Here is a 12,100-nt window from a genome sequence, read left to right as displayed (position 1 = left end):
GAAAGTGTCTACATACAATTTACACAACAGATATATACATACATACATTATATATACATACTAATGAGACCGCATGATTTTTGGTAAAAAAAAAAAGTATGTTTTTTTCTACCACACTGTTCTTGCATTGGTCTTACAAAACCTTTTTATAAACCTTTTGCAACAACTAAAGCATGTACTACTGCTGATCCAAGATTTTAATAACTTGTAGGTTAAAAAAAATACAATGCCTAGAACACTGTTATCAAACAAATATGTTTTATTGGCAGCTAAAAACAGAATTCACCCAACAATGAAACTTTTTTTTATATTTTTTTTCTTTCTTTCTTTTTACTCACTGCAGTACGAGGAACAAATCACAGACACTTACTTTGGAGATAACAGAGACCGTGGTGTAGATTTTACAAAACCATTTTTTAAAATCTCTGTATTGTGCTCCTCAAATGACTATGAGTCAGTCTTTGTTTTGTTTTTTGCCAAATAGCAGAACATAAAATATCACAGCTTTGTCTATACTTTAAAATTCTGCAGCAACCTAAAGACATGGACAGATACACCACCAACTGTTGTTTTCAAGTATATCAATTTCCATATCAACCTAATAGTAGTATCTAAAAAATTCACTTTCTTCCATAGGAAGTCTTTGTTTGACAAGCTGTTATTCATCTCTTTGACGTTTTAAAAGTATCTGGGGCAACATTTGAATTTTATCAGAAAATAAAAAATGTTTACCTACCATGTTCAAATTAAGAACAGTGTCTATACAAGTCAGTTGTACAATTATTTAAGTGAAAGATGAACATGAACATCAGATTAACTTAATTCTGGCAGACAAAAGTGAACTACTAAGGTCCAGTCAGCCATTTATCTATTACAGAGAGATGACAACTTTACAAAAGGTATCTTTTACCTACTGAGTGATGATTATGTCCCCTCAGTTTCTGTGCTTTCTACCACTGGTTCATTTTCTATATCAGCTTCTGTGTCACTCTTCTCTTTGTTTATTTCACTTGAAGATGTCAGTTTTTCATAAAGTTCAGGATCATTCTGTACTTGTAAAGGTGGTGGTTGATTATCTGTCTCTGTATTTTCACCATTTACCTGGGGTACATTATCAGCTTTTCGTTGAGAAGTGGCCCCTTCAAAATAATCAAAAACTCGTGGATGTGGATGTGGGACCCAGGTGTTCTGAATTCTGTCTCTTCCAAAACGATTTCCATTAATTTCTCGGCAGAAATCAAAATCTCTGTCATCTCTATCCCTTTGTCTCTCCCAGGGTCTTCTGCGATCATCAAAATCTCTGTGAGCATCCTGTCCAAATCCTCTGTTCCAAATGGGACCACTTCTAGGATCAAACCTGTAATTTCCATGTCTAAATCTACCTCTGTCTTCATGGAAGCCTTTAGGACCACCATATAGAGGTAAAACACGATGCTCTCTTTCATCAAAATCTCTATGGCCCCAAGGCTTATCTGAATTAAAACCAAAGTGGTCTCTTCGACCAAGGTTATCTATACCCGGTCTTACAAGATTTTCTCTTATATCTATATGTGGTCTTCCAAAGTGTTCCCTTCCATCTATTGGAGGCCTTCCTGGACCTTCTCTTGGATCTACAGGTCGCCCCACTACATCCCTAACATCCACTGGTGAAGGTCTACTAATGGTCTCCCTATTTTCTATAGGAGGAAAACGATAATCTCTATCTCCTTCCTGCTGAATACTATCATTGCCAAGTGGTAGCCTTTTATCTGGATTAGGAAGATGTTCTATATTTTGTCTTAAAGGAGCTGGAAAAGGTCTCTCTGCCTGACCAAAAATATCTCCTGGAGCAAAAGGACCACGAGGTGGAGGATGAAGAGAGGCATCAAGGATTGCTGGAGGAGGGATTCCTCTTTGTGGTGGAAGTCCAGGCTGCATTAAAGGGAATCTTGGCCCAGGAGACTGTGGTATAAGTCCTGGACGAATATCTAACATTGGTATTCCAGGCATTCGCTGACCAGGAATAGTTAATGGGGGTAAGTTTTGAGGCCCAGTTGGTGGCTGTGGTCCCAGAATTCCAGAATTACTTGGAACATTTGGTGGTTGAACTCCCAGGAGTCCAGAATTGCTAGGAATATTTGGGGGTGGTACCCCCAAGAGTCCAGAACTACCTGACACATTGGGTAGCTGTGGTCCCAGAATTCCAGAACTACTTGGAATATTTGGTGGCTGTGCTCCAATAATTCCAGAACTACTGGAAACATTAGATGGCTGTACTCCCAGAATTCCAGAATTGCTTGATACATTTGGTGGCTGTCCACCTAGAATTCCAGAACTGCTTGACAAATTTGGTGGTTGCCCACCTAGAATTCCAGAGCTACTTGAGACATCATTGTGGATCACTAAAATGGAAAGATAGAAAGCAAAATTATAAATATTCATTAAAATTAAAGGTACCTAATATAAAATGCATTCACAATAGGAAATTTAAGTTTCTGACAATCACTTTGTGCATTATGAAAAAATTAATGTAGAAGGATCAAAACACATCAATTTTGATAGGTGGTTGTTATTGTGTTCATCCTTCATTTTCAAAGAAGACCATGATATCAGAGAAATGATGACATGACTTGCACTTGACTTTGTTTTGAGTTAGGGTAGTCAGGCAAGAAAAGTATGAGATTACTGGGGAAAAAAATTTATTTTTTAAAAAACCAAAACCTATCGAAAATAGCTTGCCCTCATTTTTAATCTTACAGAACTTTCTTAGAAATGTATGTGAGCTGGGATATAATTACATGAATGTCAGTACTTTAAACCACTCATCCCTCTATCTCTAGGTTCTACGAAAAGCTACAAAGATGAGGTGATGAGTGACTATCAAATATGTTTTTGGTGGTGTGGTGTATGTTGGTTTTATTATATTGGGGGAAGGGATGGAATAGCTCTTATTTGGAGGTTGGAGATTTTACTTAAAATAATAATTTTTTCATTTTAAAATAAATTTAGAGTCTAGAGCCTCTGGTCAGACTGAATGTTAAACAATACGCTTTCTGTAAACCTAAATCAAACCCCTGTTGACTTTTAATACATGCTTTTTCATAAAGTACAGTTTTTAGATTTAGCATTGTGTTATTATCTTGTTATTATTTTAAGTCTTAGAGTGATCAAAAGCAATAAGCTTTGTTATTTTTGGGAAAATGGGTATCAAATTTTGGCCATGAAGTAGGAAATAAAAACCATAGACTTCTCTTTCACTAGTATGTTGACTCATTAGAGTAAAAGCAGAAGTGGGTCACTTGGGCCCACTATAATTTAAGGGGAAAAAAAGTATTTTTTAATGTTTATAAGGCATTTTTTTAATTTCTAAGAGACAGTGGTAACTATTTTTAGATATTAAACTCATTTGATAGACATAAAACTTTATATATCAAACTCATTTAGTTTAAAACTTTTGCTGGTCATCTGCTAGAATTCAAAGTGACTATTTTTTTCCCTTTATGTTTAGGCCTCAGTCATTTTTAAAATGTGTAAATATGCAAAGACTAAAATATCTAGGGTTTCTTCTAATTTTTAACTTTATGATTTTTGGCTATAGGGTAATGGCAAAATATATTGCTTCAAATAGAAATTTTAGAATTTAAGAAATTAGTGCATATGCATTTATCTCTTGCTATACTGCTTTGCAGTTCAAAAAGTGCTAAATGACAATAAATACCAATTATCCTTACTGAAGGTGAAAATTAGATATCTTTTTTACACATTTTATGTATATATAAAATCTAGCACAGACACTTTTCAATTTCAAATACTATACTAATCAAGTTAGAAAAATTTCTAGCTGACAGGGAAATCAAAACATAAACTCATCAACTGAAAAATAGTAAGTGTGCTAAAAATTTAGGCAAGACTTAATTTCATCAATTAAAACAGAATTATGGCAGATAAGTACATGAATATCACACTCTATAGTCCCAATCCCAATGTATTATTGTGACTCTCAGCTATCTGTCAATAAGACAAAATCTTATAATACCTTTAGCTCATTATATTCATTTACTTTTACTTCATATTCCCTTTCTGTACGTGTGTGGTGTGTGAGAAAGGGACGGACACGTAGTTAAGTTAGGGTTTTTGGATCATGCTTCTGACATTTATTACCTGGTCTGGTACTTTCTCCAGAAGAGAGCTGGTGGTCTGTGAGGTGTGACAATTTTTCTTCTGACTCTGGCTGGTTACTTGGTGGATTAAAAACACTTCCACCTGACATGGTTGAAGTACCAAGACTGCTGGACACAGAGCCAACGGGCAAAACAAGGTTACTAAAAGCAACATCTTTCATTGTCTCTGGAGTCATGGATATTGGAGGCTGCACCAGAGCTGTTTAAGAAAAAGAAGAGTCTTATTAAAGAAATCTGTAATTAGTCCAATCCAATAAACATTTTAAAAGAGAACCTGTTAGATAAAAAATTATGTTAGTAGTTGTGGAGGATTAAGAAAGCTGAAAAAAGACATAGCCCCTGCCACATTTAATAAATTTCAATTAAAAATTTACATTTACTGCTAAGTGAGTTGGTCAATATTTTAGGTGGTTTTCACTGTACAGTTTTTTTCTATCCCTAGACTTCCTACATTTTCTCCTCACAAACATATTGTAGGGAATATATATATCAACAACAGTAGATAGTTTTGTGCAGCCATTAAGACAAACTGATAAAATGAGCATGATAATAAGTATCTATCATACCTGATTCACTGAGTTGTTGAGACTGAAATGAGGTAATATATGTAAAGTGCTTTGGAAGTTTGGTATTATAAAAGAAAAATGATATAAATAACAAAATAAAAATTGGTTCAGGATAGAGTGTATAACTAATGTGTGAATATGTAAAATATCTTTTGATCTTTCTAATGATTTCATATATATTAAACCACTTATGCAAGTCAGACTTTTATCAGCCTCAGTCTCAATAATCTCAAATAGCTATGAAACTAAAATGGATGCAAAGGCTGTAACAACTCCAACACAAATTTGTTTCACAAGAAGGCAGAGCTATGAAAACAATGGTGTGTAAAATAAGGCAAATTAGAATCAACTTGCTGTCAGGACTAAGTGACAGCCAACAGAAAAAGAATAATTACCAGCATAACTTCAACTGAACTGGAATACAATAGTGTTTAGAATAGGGATAAACAGGCTTACATAACTACAGTTCTTCAGGCATTCATGGTACAGCATAAAAAATAATGATTCTAAGTCATTTATAAAATGATAATGTGGCATATATTGAGATTAAGAAAGCAAAATTAAATAATTTTAATAGTCTTTAACAGTGTAATATAAGCATTACTCATTTACATGGAACATCACATTGTTTAAGTAAGATATGAATAAATAGACATATAAGAATTTTAGTAGAGACCAAAATGAATTAGAATTAATAATAACTAAATAATTTGCCTGAACCATTTATAATTAGATGCTCTTTTATGAGCAGTCTTTTGTGAAACTAGATTACACAGTAAGAGGTAATATCCCTAGGCCTCAATTTCTTTACTTTAAAATGAAAAGGTTAAGAATTACTGGTTCCAGGTCTAGCTCTAGCACCAAAATAAATATGATACAAACTTAGTATTCTTTCCAAAGTACTACAATGCCTCTCCAGTCCTCATATGAAATAAAGATAAGGATTAAGTTTTACAAATAAGTGGAAATTTGAAACATCAACTTTTAGCATAAAATAAAGCATATAACAATTGTTGTTACTATTGGTTCAATCCAACTTTGTGACTCTGTGGACCAAATCACTTCAATATGGTCCATGGGGGTTTTCTTGGCAAAGATACTGGCGTGGTCTGACATTGTCTTCTCCAAAAAATTAATGCAAACAGAGGTTAAATAATTTGCCAGGGTTACAGTGCTAGTGTCTGAGGCTGGATTTGAACTCAGGTCTTCCTGACTCCAAGCCCCGCACCTTATCCACTGGGCCACCTAGCTGTCTAACAATTAGAGAAGCGGAAGAGCTAAGGGTTATCTTCACTGGAAGTCTTTAAGTAGATTTTAAATGACTGTTTGTACAGGTTATAAATGAGCTTCATAATTTGGGCAGGTAATATTTTATCAAAATAGATGACCTCTGAGGTCTTCCCAATGCTAAGATTCTATAATTCTAATACAGTACCAGTACAAGAAGGAGCTTAAGAGCATTCCAGAGAAAGAGAACTATAATAAGGTAAAGAGGAACTTTAAAACTTTAAGAAATCTTAAGACAAATTCAGGATTAAAAGTTTAAATTTTATATTTCTCTCCTTTTCTTGTGCTTGCACAAAGCAATGTGATTTTAGAGAAAATTAGCACATATCACAACAGAAAAATAAAACCCAAAATGTTAGAAGACAGAAATCCCATTAAAGACATGAAAAGAAGTGTGATGTAATGTAAAGAGTTCCTCACTAGAGTTGACAGGAATGTGGATCCCATCTCAATTCTGTTTCTACCTATGTTCACTTTGGGGGCATATTTCTTTATAACATTAAGGGACTGGACTACACAATCTTTAATGCTATTCCAGTTTTATGCTATGTTCGTAGTAACAATGAAATAATTAGCAGAATAATCAAATGTTAAATGTGTGTGCGTGTCAAAAGTATAACTTAGATCTTTTTTCCAGTAAGTTTTTTTTGTATCTTATGTCAAAATTTTCAAACAGAATTTCCTAAATTTTGTTACTTGAATTACTGAAAACTTTTAAATCAAAACGAGGAAAAGCAAAGACTGGAACTTCTTCTGAGGAAAGAGAATTATGGTGAAAGACAAGTGTGAGAAAAATCAGACATTAACCATATCTGAAATCTGTCAAAAAGATTTAAATATTATAATAAATGACTAATAGAATCTAATAGTTTAATTTTCTTTCTAAAATATCAAGATCCTAATAATAAGCAAGAGATAAAAATGCCAGTACATTTGGTTGTAGTGTTCATTTGAAAGATAGTAAAAATCTAAAGAATCAACTGATACAAGATTGATATGATCAATTTCATAATCGAAATAAATTAAAAAACTCACATGTTGCTACCACTGGAGGAATAGCAGGGGGCGGCACAACCGGTGGTGGAACTGGTGGTGGCATGAAACCTAGACAAAAACACAAAGAATAAAAAAGGAACCAATTTAATAATTTATTTTAAAAATTACATAGCCACATGTGGATAAAGTATTTCTAGACTAATTATTAACGTCTACATTCTAAAAATTATAATTACTCTATTGAAAATAGCACCACAATTTCACCTGTTATCTCATTTAACAATCACAATACTTTTTAGAAGTAGGTTGGGGTAAGTATAAGGCTACATAATATATGGAAACTGTGAGCTTCTTTTAATCAAGGCTTGTCTTTTGCTTTTCTATGTATCACCAGTACTTAGCACAGGGCCAGTCTTATAGTAGGCAGTTAATAAAGGTTTGTTGACCTGACACAGAATCACAGATCACTTTTTGAGCAGAGTCTAGAACCCAAATCACAAAGACTTATGCTCTTTAAAACTGACTTTATTGAGCATACTTAAGTATCAATAATCTCACATGATTAACTTATTAATGTCATTATAAGACAATGTGTACAAGATTTATATGGGATACATATACACACACACTTGATGAACAGCATTTAAAAAAAAAGTTCTTTATTCTTTAAGGAAAAAAAGAAGTAATCAATTCCTTCCACCCATAAACACTACATTTTTTTTCCTATCTGGCACAACATAACACTGAAAAGTTTTTCTCTTTTTGTCTTTACATTTTTTAGCATGCATAGTAATATGCAAATGGGACACCAGAAAACGTAATAATGGCTATCTCTAAATCACATACCTTTCAAGACACTTTTAGTATAGCTGTACGTTAAAATGGCCTTTAAAATCATAGGAATGCTTAATTCAGGGAACTTTTGTTCTTAAAATTTAATTCATTTGTCAGAAAAATACAATTAATCATTTAAGCAGTCAAAATAGGATATACAGAATATAAAACATACTAATATGTTTCAAAGTTTCTTTTCCCCCACAAAAATACAAGATTTTTTTCTAGTTTATACCTAAGCAGTAATTTTAAGGACAGTTGGCTTCAGAAGCAGGAAGACCTGAAAGTTCTAGAACATTCTATGCAATGCAGTAAGACTAGAAATTGCAGAGAAGATACAGATTTGTACTGGTAGAGATTCCTTGCCCAGTACCTCTTTATACCAGTGAAGTCACAGGTCAAGTCTCTATCACTGTATTTAGTGGCACAGGTAAATCTGACTATGAATTTAGAATGTTCATTAAAAAGTTCTTTAACAATGACAAAAATTCAAGCTTATCTCTTTGTCTTCTATATTGGGAAAAATGGAAAAGGAACACTTTTAATAATACAATGGAGTTCAAATAACAAGATTCCAGAAGAATTGCTTACCAGGAGGTGGTTGTGATGGGTTGAAACTTGCTCGTATGAAAGGAGGTGGAGGAATTGCACCAAATCCTGGAGGAGGAACAGGCATTGACACTGGAAATGTTGGTGGAACTAAACTAACAGTAGGTACAGCTGGTGCTACTGGAATCTTTTGCGGACAGAAAAAAAAAGGACAAAGCATTCATTTTTCAAATGTTTAGTGATAATATCTTAAAAACTAAAAACTTCAGTAGTTGTATAGTATCTTGATTTTCAGAAAAATCACAATCATGTTTTCTATTTCTAACACTTTAAAATCCCTCTCACCCCTTTTTTGATCAGCTCTTCCTTTTAATATCCCTCTTCATTTACTCCCATCTTCCTAGAAATCCACACCCAGACCATAACCACTACATTTAAAACTGGCTTTCAGAGTAAATGTTTTAAAAGAAAAAGAAGGCTAAAAGCAAAGTAAACTTAACCAGAAAAGGAGCGGTGAAAAACACAGCATAAAAGAGCAGTGAACTTAAGCATTAATAAGTTCTGGGTTCAAATATGATCTCTGATGTTTTTTAGCTCTGTTAGCAGGTCCAAGTCACTTAATGTCTTGAGCCTTAACTGCTTCATCTGTAAAATGGGGATATGACCTAAATCACTTATTTATCTGAGTTCTCACCCCCTTTTCTCCTTTATGTTTATCTTCTAATAAAATGCAAGCTCCTTCAGAATAGGAACTATCTCATTATCTTGTCTTTGTATCCTCAGAACTTAGCACAGTGCCTGGCATGTAGCAGGTGCCTAATAAATGTTGCCTCCCTTACTCACATTTCTACTGCAGTGGGTAGGCACAGTTGCTCTGAGTTCTGACATCCTCCTAACAAAGCCACTAGCACAACTGACGCTTCATTCATTGTTCCATTCCCATTTATTAAGTACGTTAAACACTGTTTCCAAGAACGGTAAGGGCAATGGAGAGTAGAATCTGAGAGATTGAATCTAGGCCAGGAAATGGTCCAAGCAAAGTTCAGACCTCAAAGATCAGGCTGTATCCCAGAGATATACTTCATAAGACTGGACCTATATAAATAAAAACCAAAGCCTCTGATCCCGGTGAGGTCCTGTCATATGAAAAGTACAAACTTTAAGATGTCAATTAAAAAAAAAAAATTCTGTCTCTTTCACCTCTAAATTAAATAAAATTAACTAAAATAAATCTTCCCCTTCCTATATCATCATTTAACATACTTCTCCATTTTCTCCAACCTCCCTAGAAATGCTAACATATAGCACAGAATTACAACAAACCTCAGAGATCAAACTCAGGAAAGAAGCAGGGTCTTTCTACAATACAAAAGTATAGAGTATTTCTGTAGTATACTCTATAACCTAAAGTCATAACTTTTTCTTGTTTCCCTTTTTATCCACTTTTCTGTTCCACATCAGAATATAAGGTTTGGAAATTTATTCTCTGGTATACCACTAACCCAACTCTGTGATCACTGACATTTTCATTCAAATTCACAGAAGGCAGAGGGCACTGGAAAAGGATAAAGAACCATATAGACTAGAAGATCAACAATAGGTACCCTAATCACCCTAAAAACAGTAAGCCTGAATACCACAATCTTTAATTGGAGTGGTGACTACACCTTTTATTTCAAACATGTAAACCAAGATCACAATAGAACATGTAGGAAAGCAAGCACTATAGAATATAGTACTGACTGAGTGGAAGTCATATGTATATTCTTTCACTTACCTCTTACTTGAGGTTTTTCCCTGATTCTCCTAGTTATTAATCCTCATTCCCTCTTAAAATTACTGCCTACACCTAATGTTTATTTGTATACAAATCATTCCATTTCACTACCCCTGTCCTTCCAAATAGAGCAAGCTCCCTGAGGATATGATATGGCCAGTTTTAGTTTTATCTTTGGATGGCTTGCATTTTGTATAGTACACAACAGATGCTTAATGATTGTTGAATTTAATTTTATATGATCTCTCTGAGTATACGTTAAATATACATGAATGTGCACAAGTATATCAATTAGTCATCCAGCATTTTTAAAGAACCCAATATGTGCCAGGCCTTATGCTAGGCACTGGGGATACAAAGATAAATTAAAGATGCCCATAAAGAGTTCACATAATATAATAAATATGTTCAAATGGACCTGAAGCAGGAAGATTAATCAGGAGATCACTACAATATTTCAGGCAAGGGTGATGAGCATCTAAACTAGGCTAGTGGCTACATGAGAAAAAGAGAAAGAGTTGAATGACGCTGTGGAAGTAATTATACTGAGATGTAAACATGAGCGACTGAAAGGATAACGGTGCCCTTGCCAGAAAAGGAAATTTTCCAAGAGTGAATTTTGGGGATAAGATAATTAAAATTTAAGATGCTTACAAGACATCCAATCTGAAACATCCACTAAGTAGCTGGTGATAGGGAAAAGGGATTGGACATACAGAGATACGGGTCATCTGCATGGCATAGTAGATATTCTCCTCATCTGTAAAATTAGAGTAATAATAGCATCTACTTCCTGGGGTTGTTATGAGGAACAAGTGAGATAATATTTGCAAAGTGATTATTAGCACAGTGCCTGTATATAGCAAGTACTGTATAAATATGTTAGTTATTGTTATTAATGTTAGTCAAATGGCACTGACAGAGGAAATTTCTTCATATGACAAATCTCTAAACAAAATGAAATCATTGGGCCTATCTCTATCCTTAAACTGTTCCGATAATTGTTTGATTTGCTTAATTTACAATTATTCATTATCTAATGTTTTAAGTTACGAATAATCCTAGCTTTCATTCTTGAGCTTAAAGACAGAAATGACAGGACATATTTAAAGGTTAACGATACATTCTCTAGAAAGAAATTTTTCAAAAGCTACAATACATGACTAAAATGAAATCTGGAGAAAATCATTTAAACTAGAGAATTCAGAAAAAGAAGCCTTATCCAAGTATTTTTTAAAAATGTTTCAAATTTATGTTTGGTTACTACTTTAATTTTGGTTTATTATGAATACAATAAAAAACAAATACAAGACTTGTGACAATTTACTCTTTAGTAACTAAATACATTTTATCCTCATCTGGAAAATGTGATGGCATTATATTTATAAATACAATAAATTTATAATTTCTTTGTTTCTAAAATTTCTCACATAAGTATCTTCTCTCCACTATAAAATGGCGATCTTACTCTTTTCTTATTTCAGGATATTAAATATTTTTTGCATTTCTTTGTATTTTCCCTCTCAGTGCTTCTTAGCACAGTAAGTACGCCATTACTAAATATTTGTTGACTAACTGATTCACTCCAATTGATCCCCCACGTGGCTGCCAAAATGATTTTCCTAAAGTTCAGGTCTGAAGGTCAAACATTACACTCCTGTCTACTCCACATTTACCTTCCATATACTGATTTGTATCTGTTTTGTTCCTCATTGCAATATAAGCTCCTTGAGAGCAGTGATTCTTTTAATCTGTCTGTTGTAGCCCCAGAATGTAACAATGATCTAGCATATGCTAAATTCTTAAATCTTTTCTGCGCCATGGAAGTCTTTAAAGCCTAGTCAACTCTATGCAACCCTTTTCTGAATAATGCTTTTATATACGTAAAATACAAAAACACAGGCTTACAACAGAAACCAATTATTCTGAAA

At 33.7% G+C, this 12,100-nt stretch overlaps 1 protein-coding gene across 10 annotated transcripts in view; it reads right to left on the bottom strand.

The window, feature by feature from the left end:
- The window catches only part of SCAF8 (SR-related CTD associated factor 8), a 284,935-nt gene that overhangs the window by 172,018 nt on the left and 100,817 nt on the right, over nucleotides 1–12,100 (bottom strand). For 6 of the 10 annotated variants that reach the window (XM_072643758.1, XM_072643759.1, XM_072643760.1 and 3 more), the window contains 4 exons: nucleotides 8,435–8,579; nucleotides 7,049–7,117; nucleotides 4,141–4,359; nucleotides 242–2,381 (listed from right to left, as the gene is read on the bottom strand). In XM_072643758.1, coding sequence (XP_072499859.1) covers nucleotides 925–2,381; nucleotides 4,141–4,359; nucleotides 7,049–7,117; nucleotides 8,435–8,579 — 1,890 coding nt within the window. In that variant the 3' untranslated portion in view covers nucleotides 242–924. Of the gene's footprint in view, nucleotides 1–241; nucleotides 2,382–4,140; nucleotides 4,360–7,048; nucleotides 7,118–8,434; nucleotides 8,580–12,100 lie in introns of those variants that run through there. The other 4 variants (XR_011974667.1, XR_011974666.1, XM_072643756.1 and 1 more) reach the window with 1 other exon arrangement.

The sequence above is a fragment of the Notamacropus eugenii genome, chromosome 2 (assembly GCF_028372415.1).
Source record: "Notamacropus eugenii isolate mMacEug1 chromosome 2, mMacEug1.pri_v2, whole genome shotgun sequence".
NCBI lineage: Eukaryota > Metazoa > Chordata > Mammalia > Diprotodontia > Macropodidae > Notamacropus > Notamacropus eugenii.
This window is presented reverse-complemented; position numbering and strand designations above follow the sequence as displayed.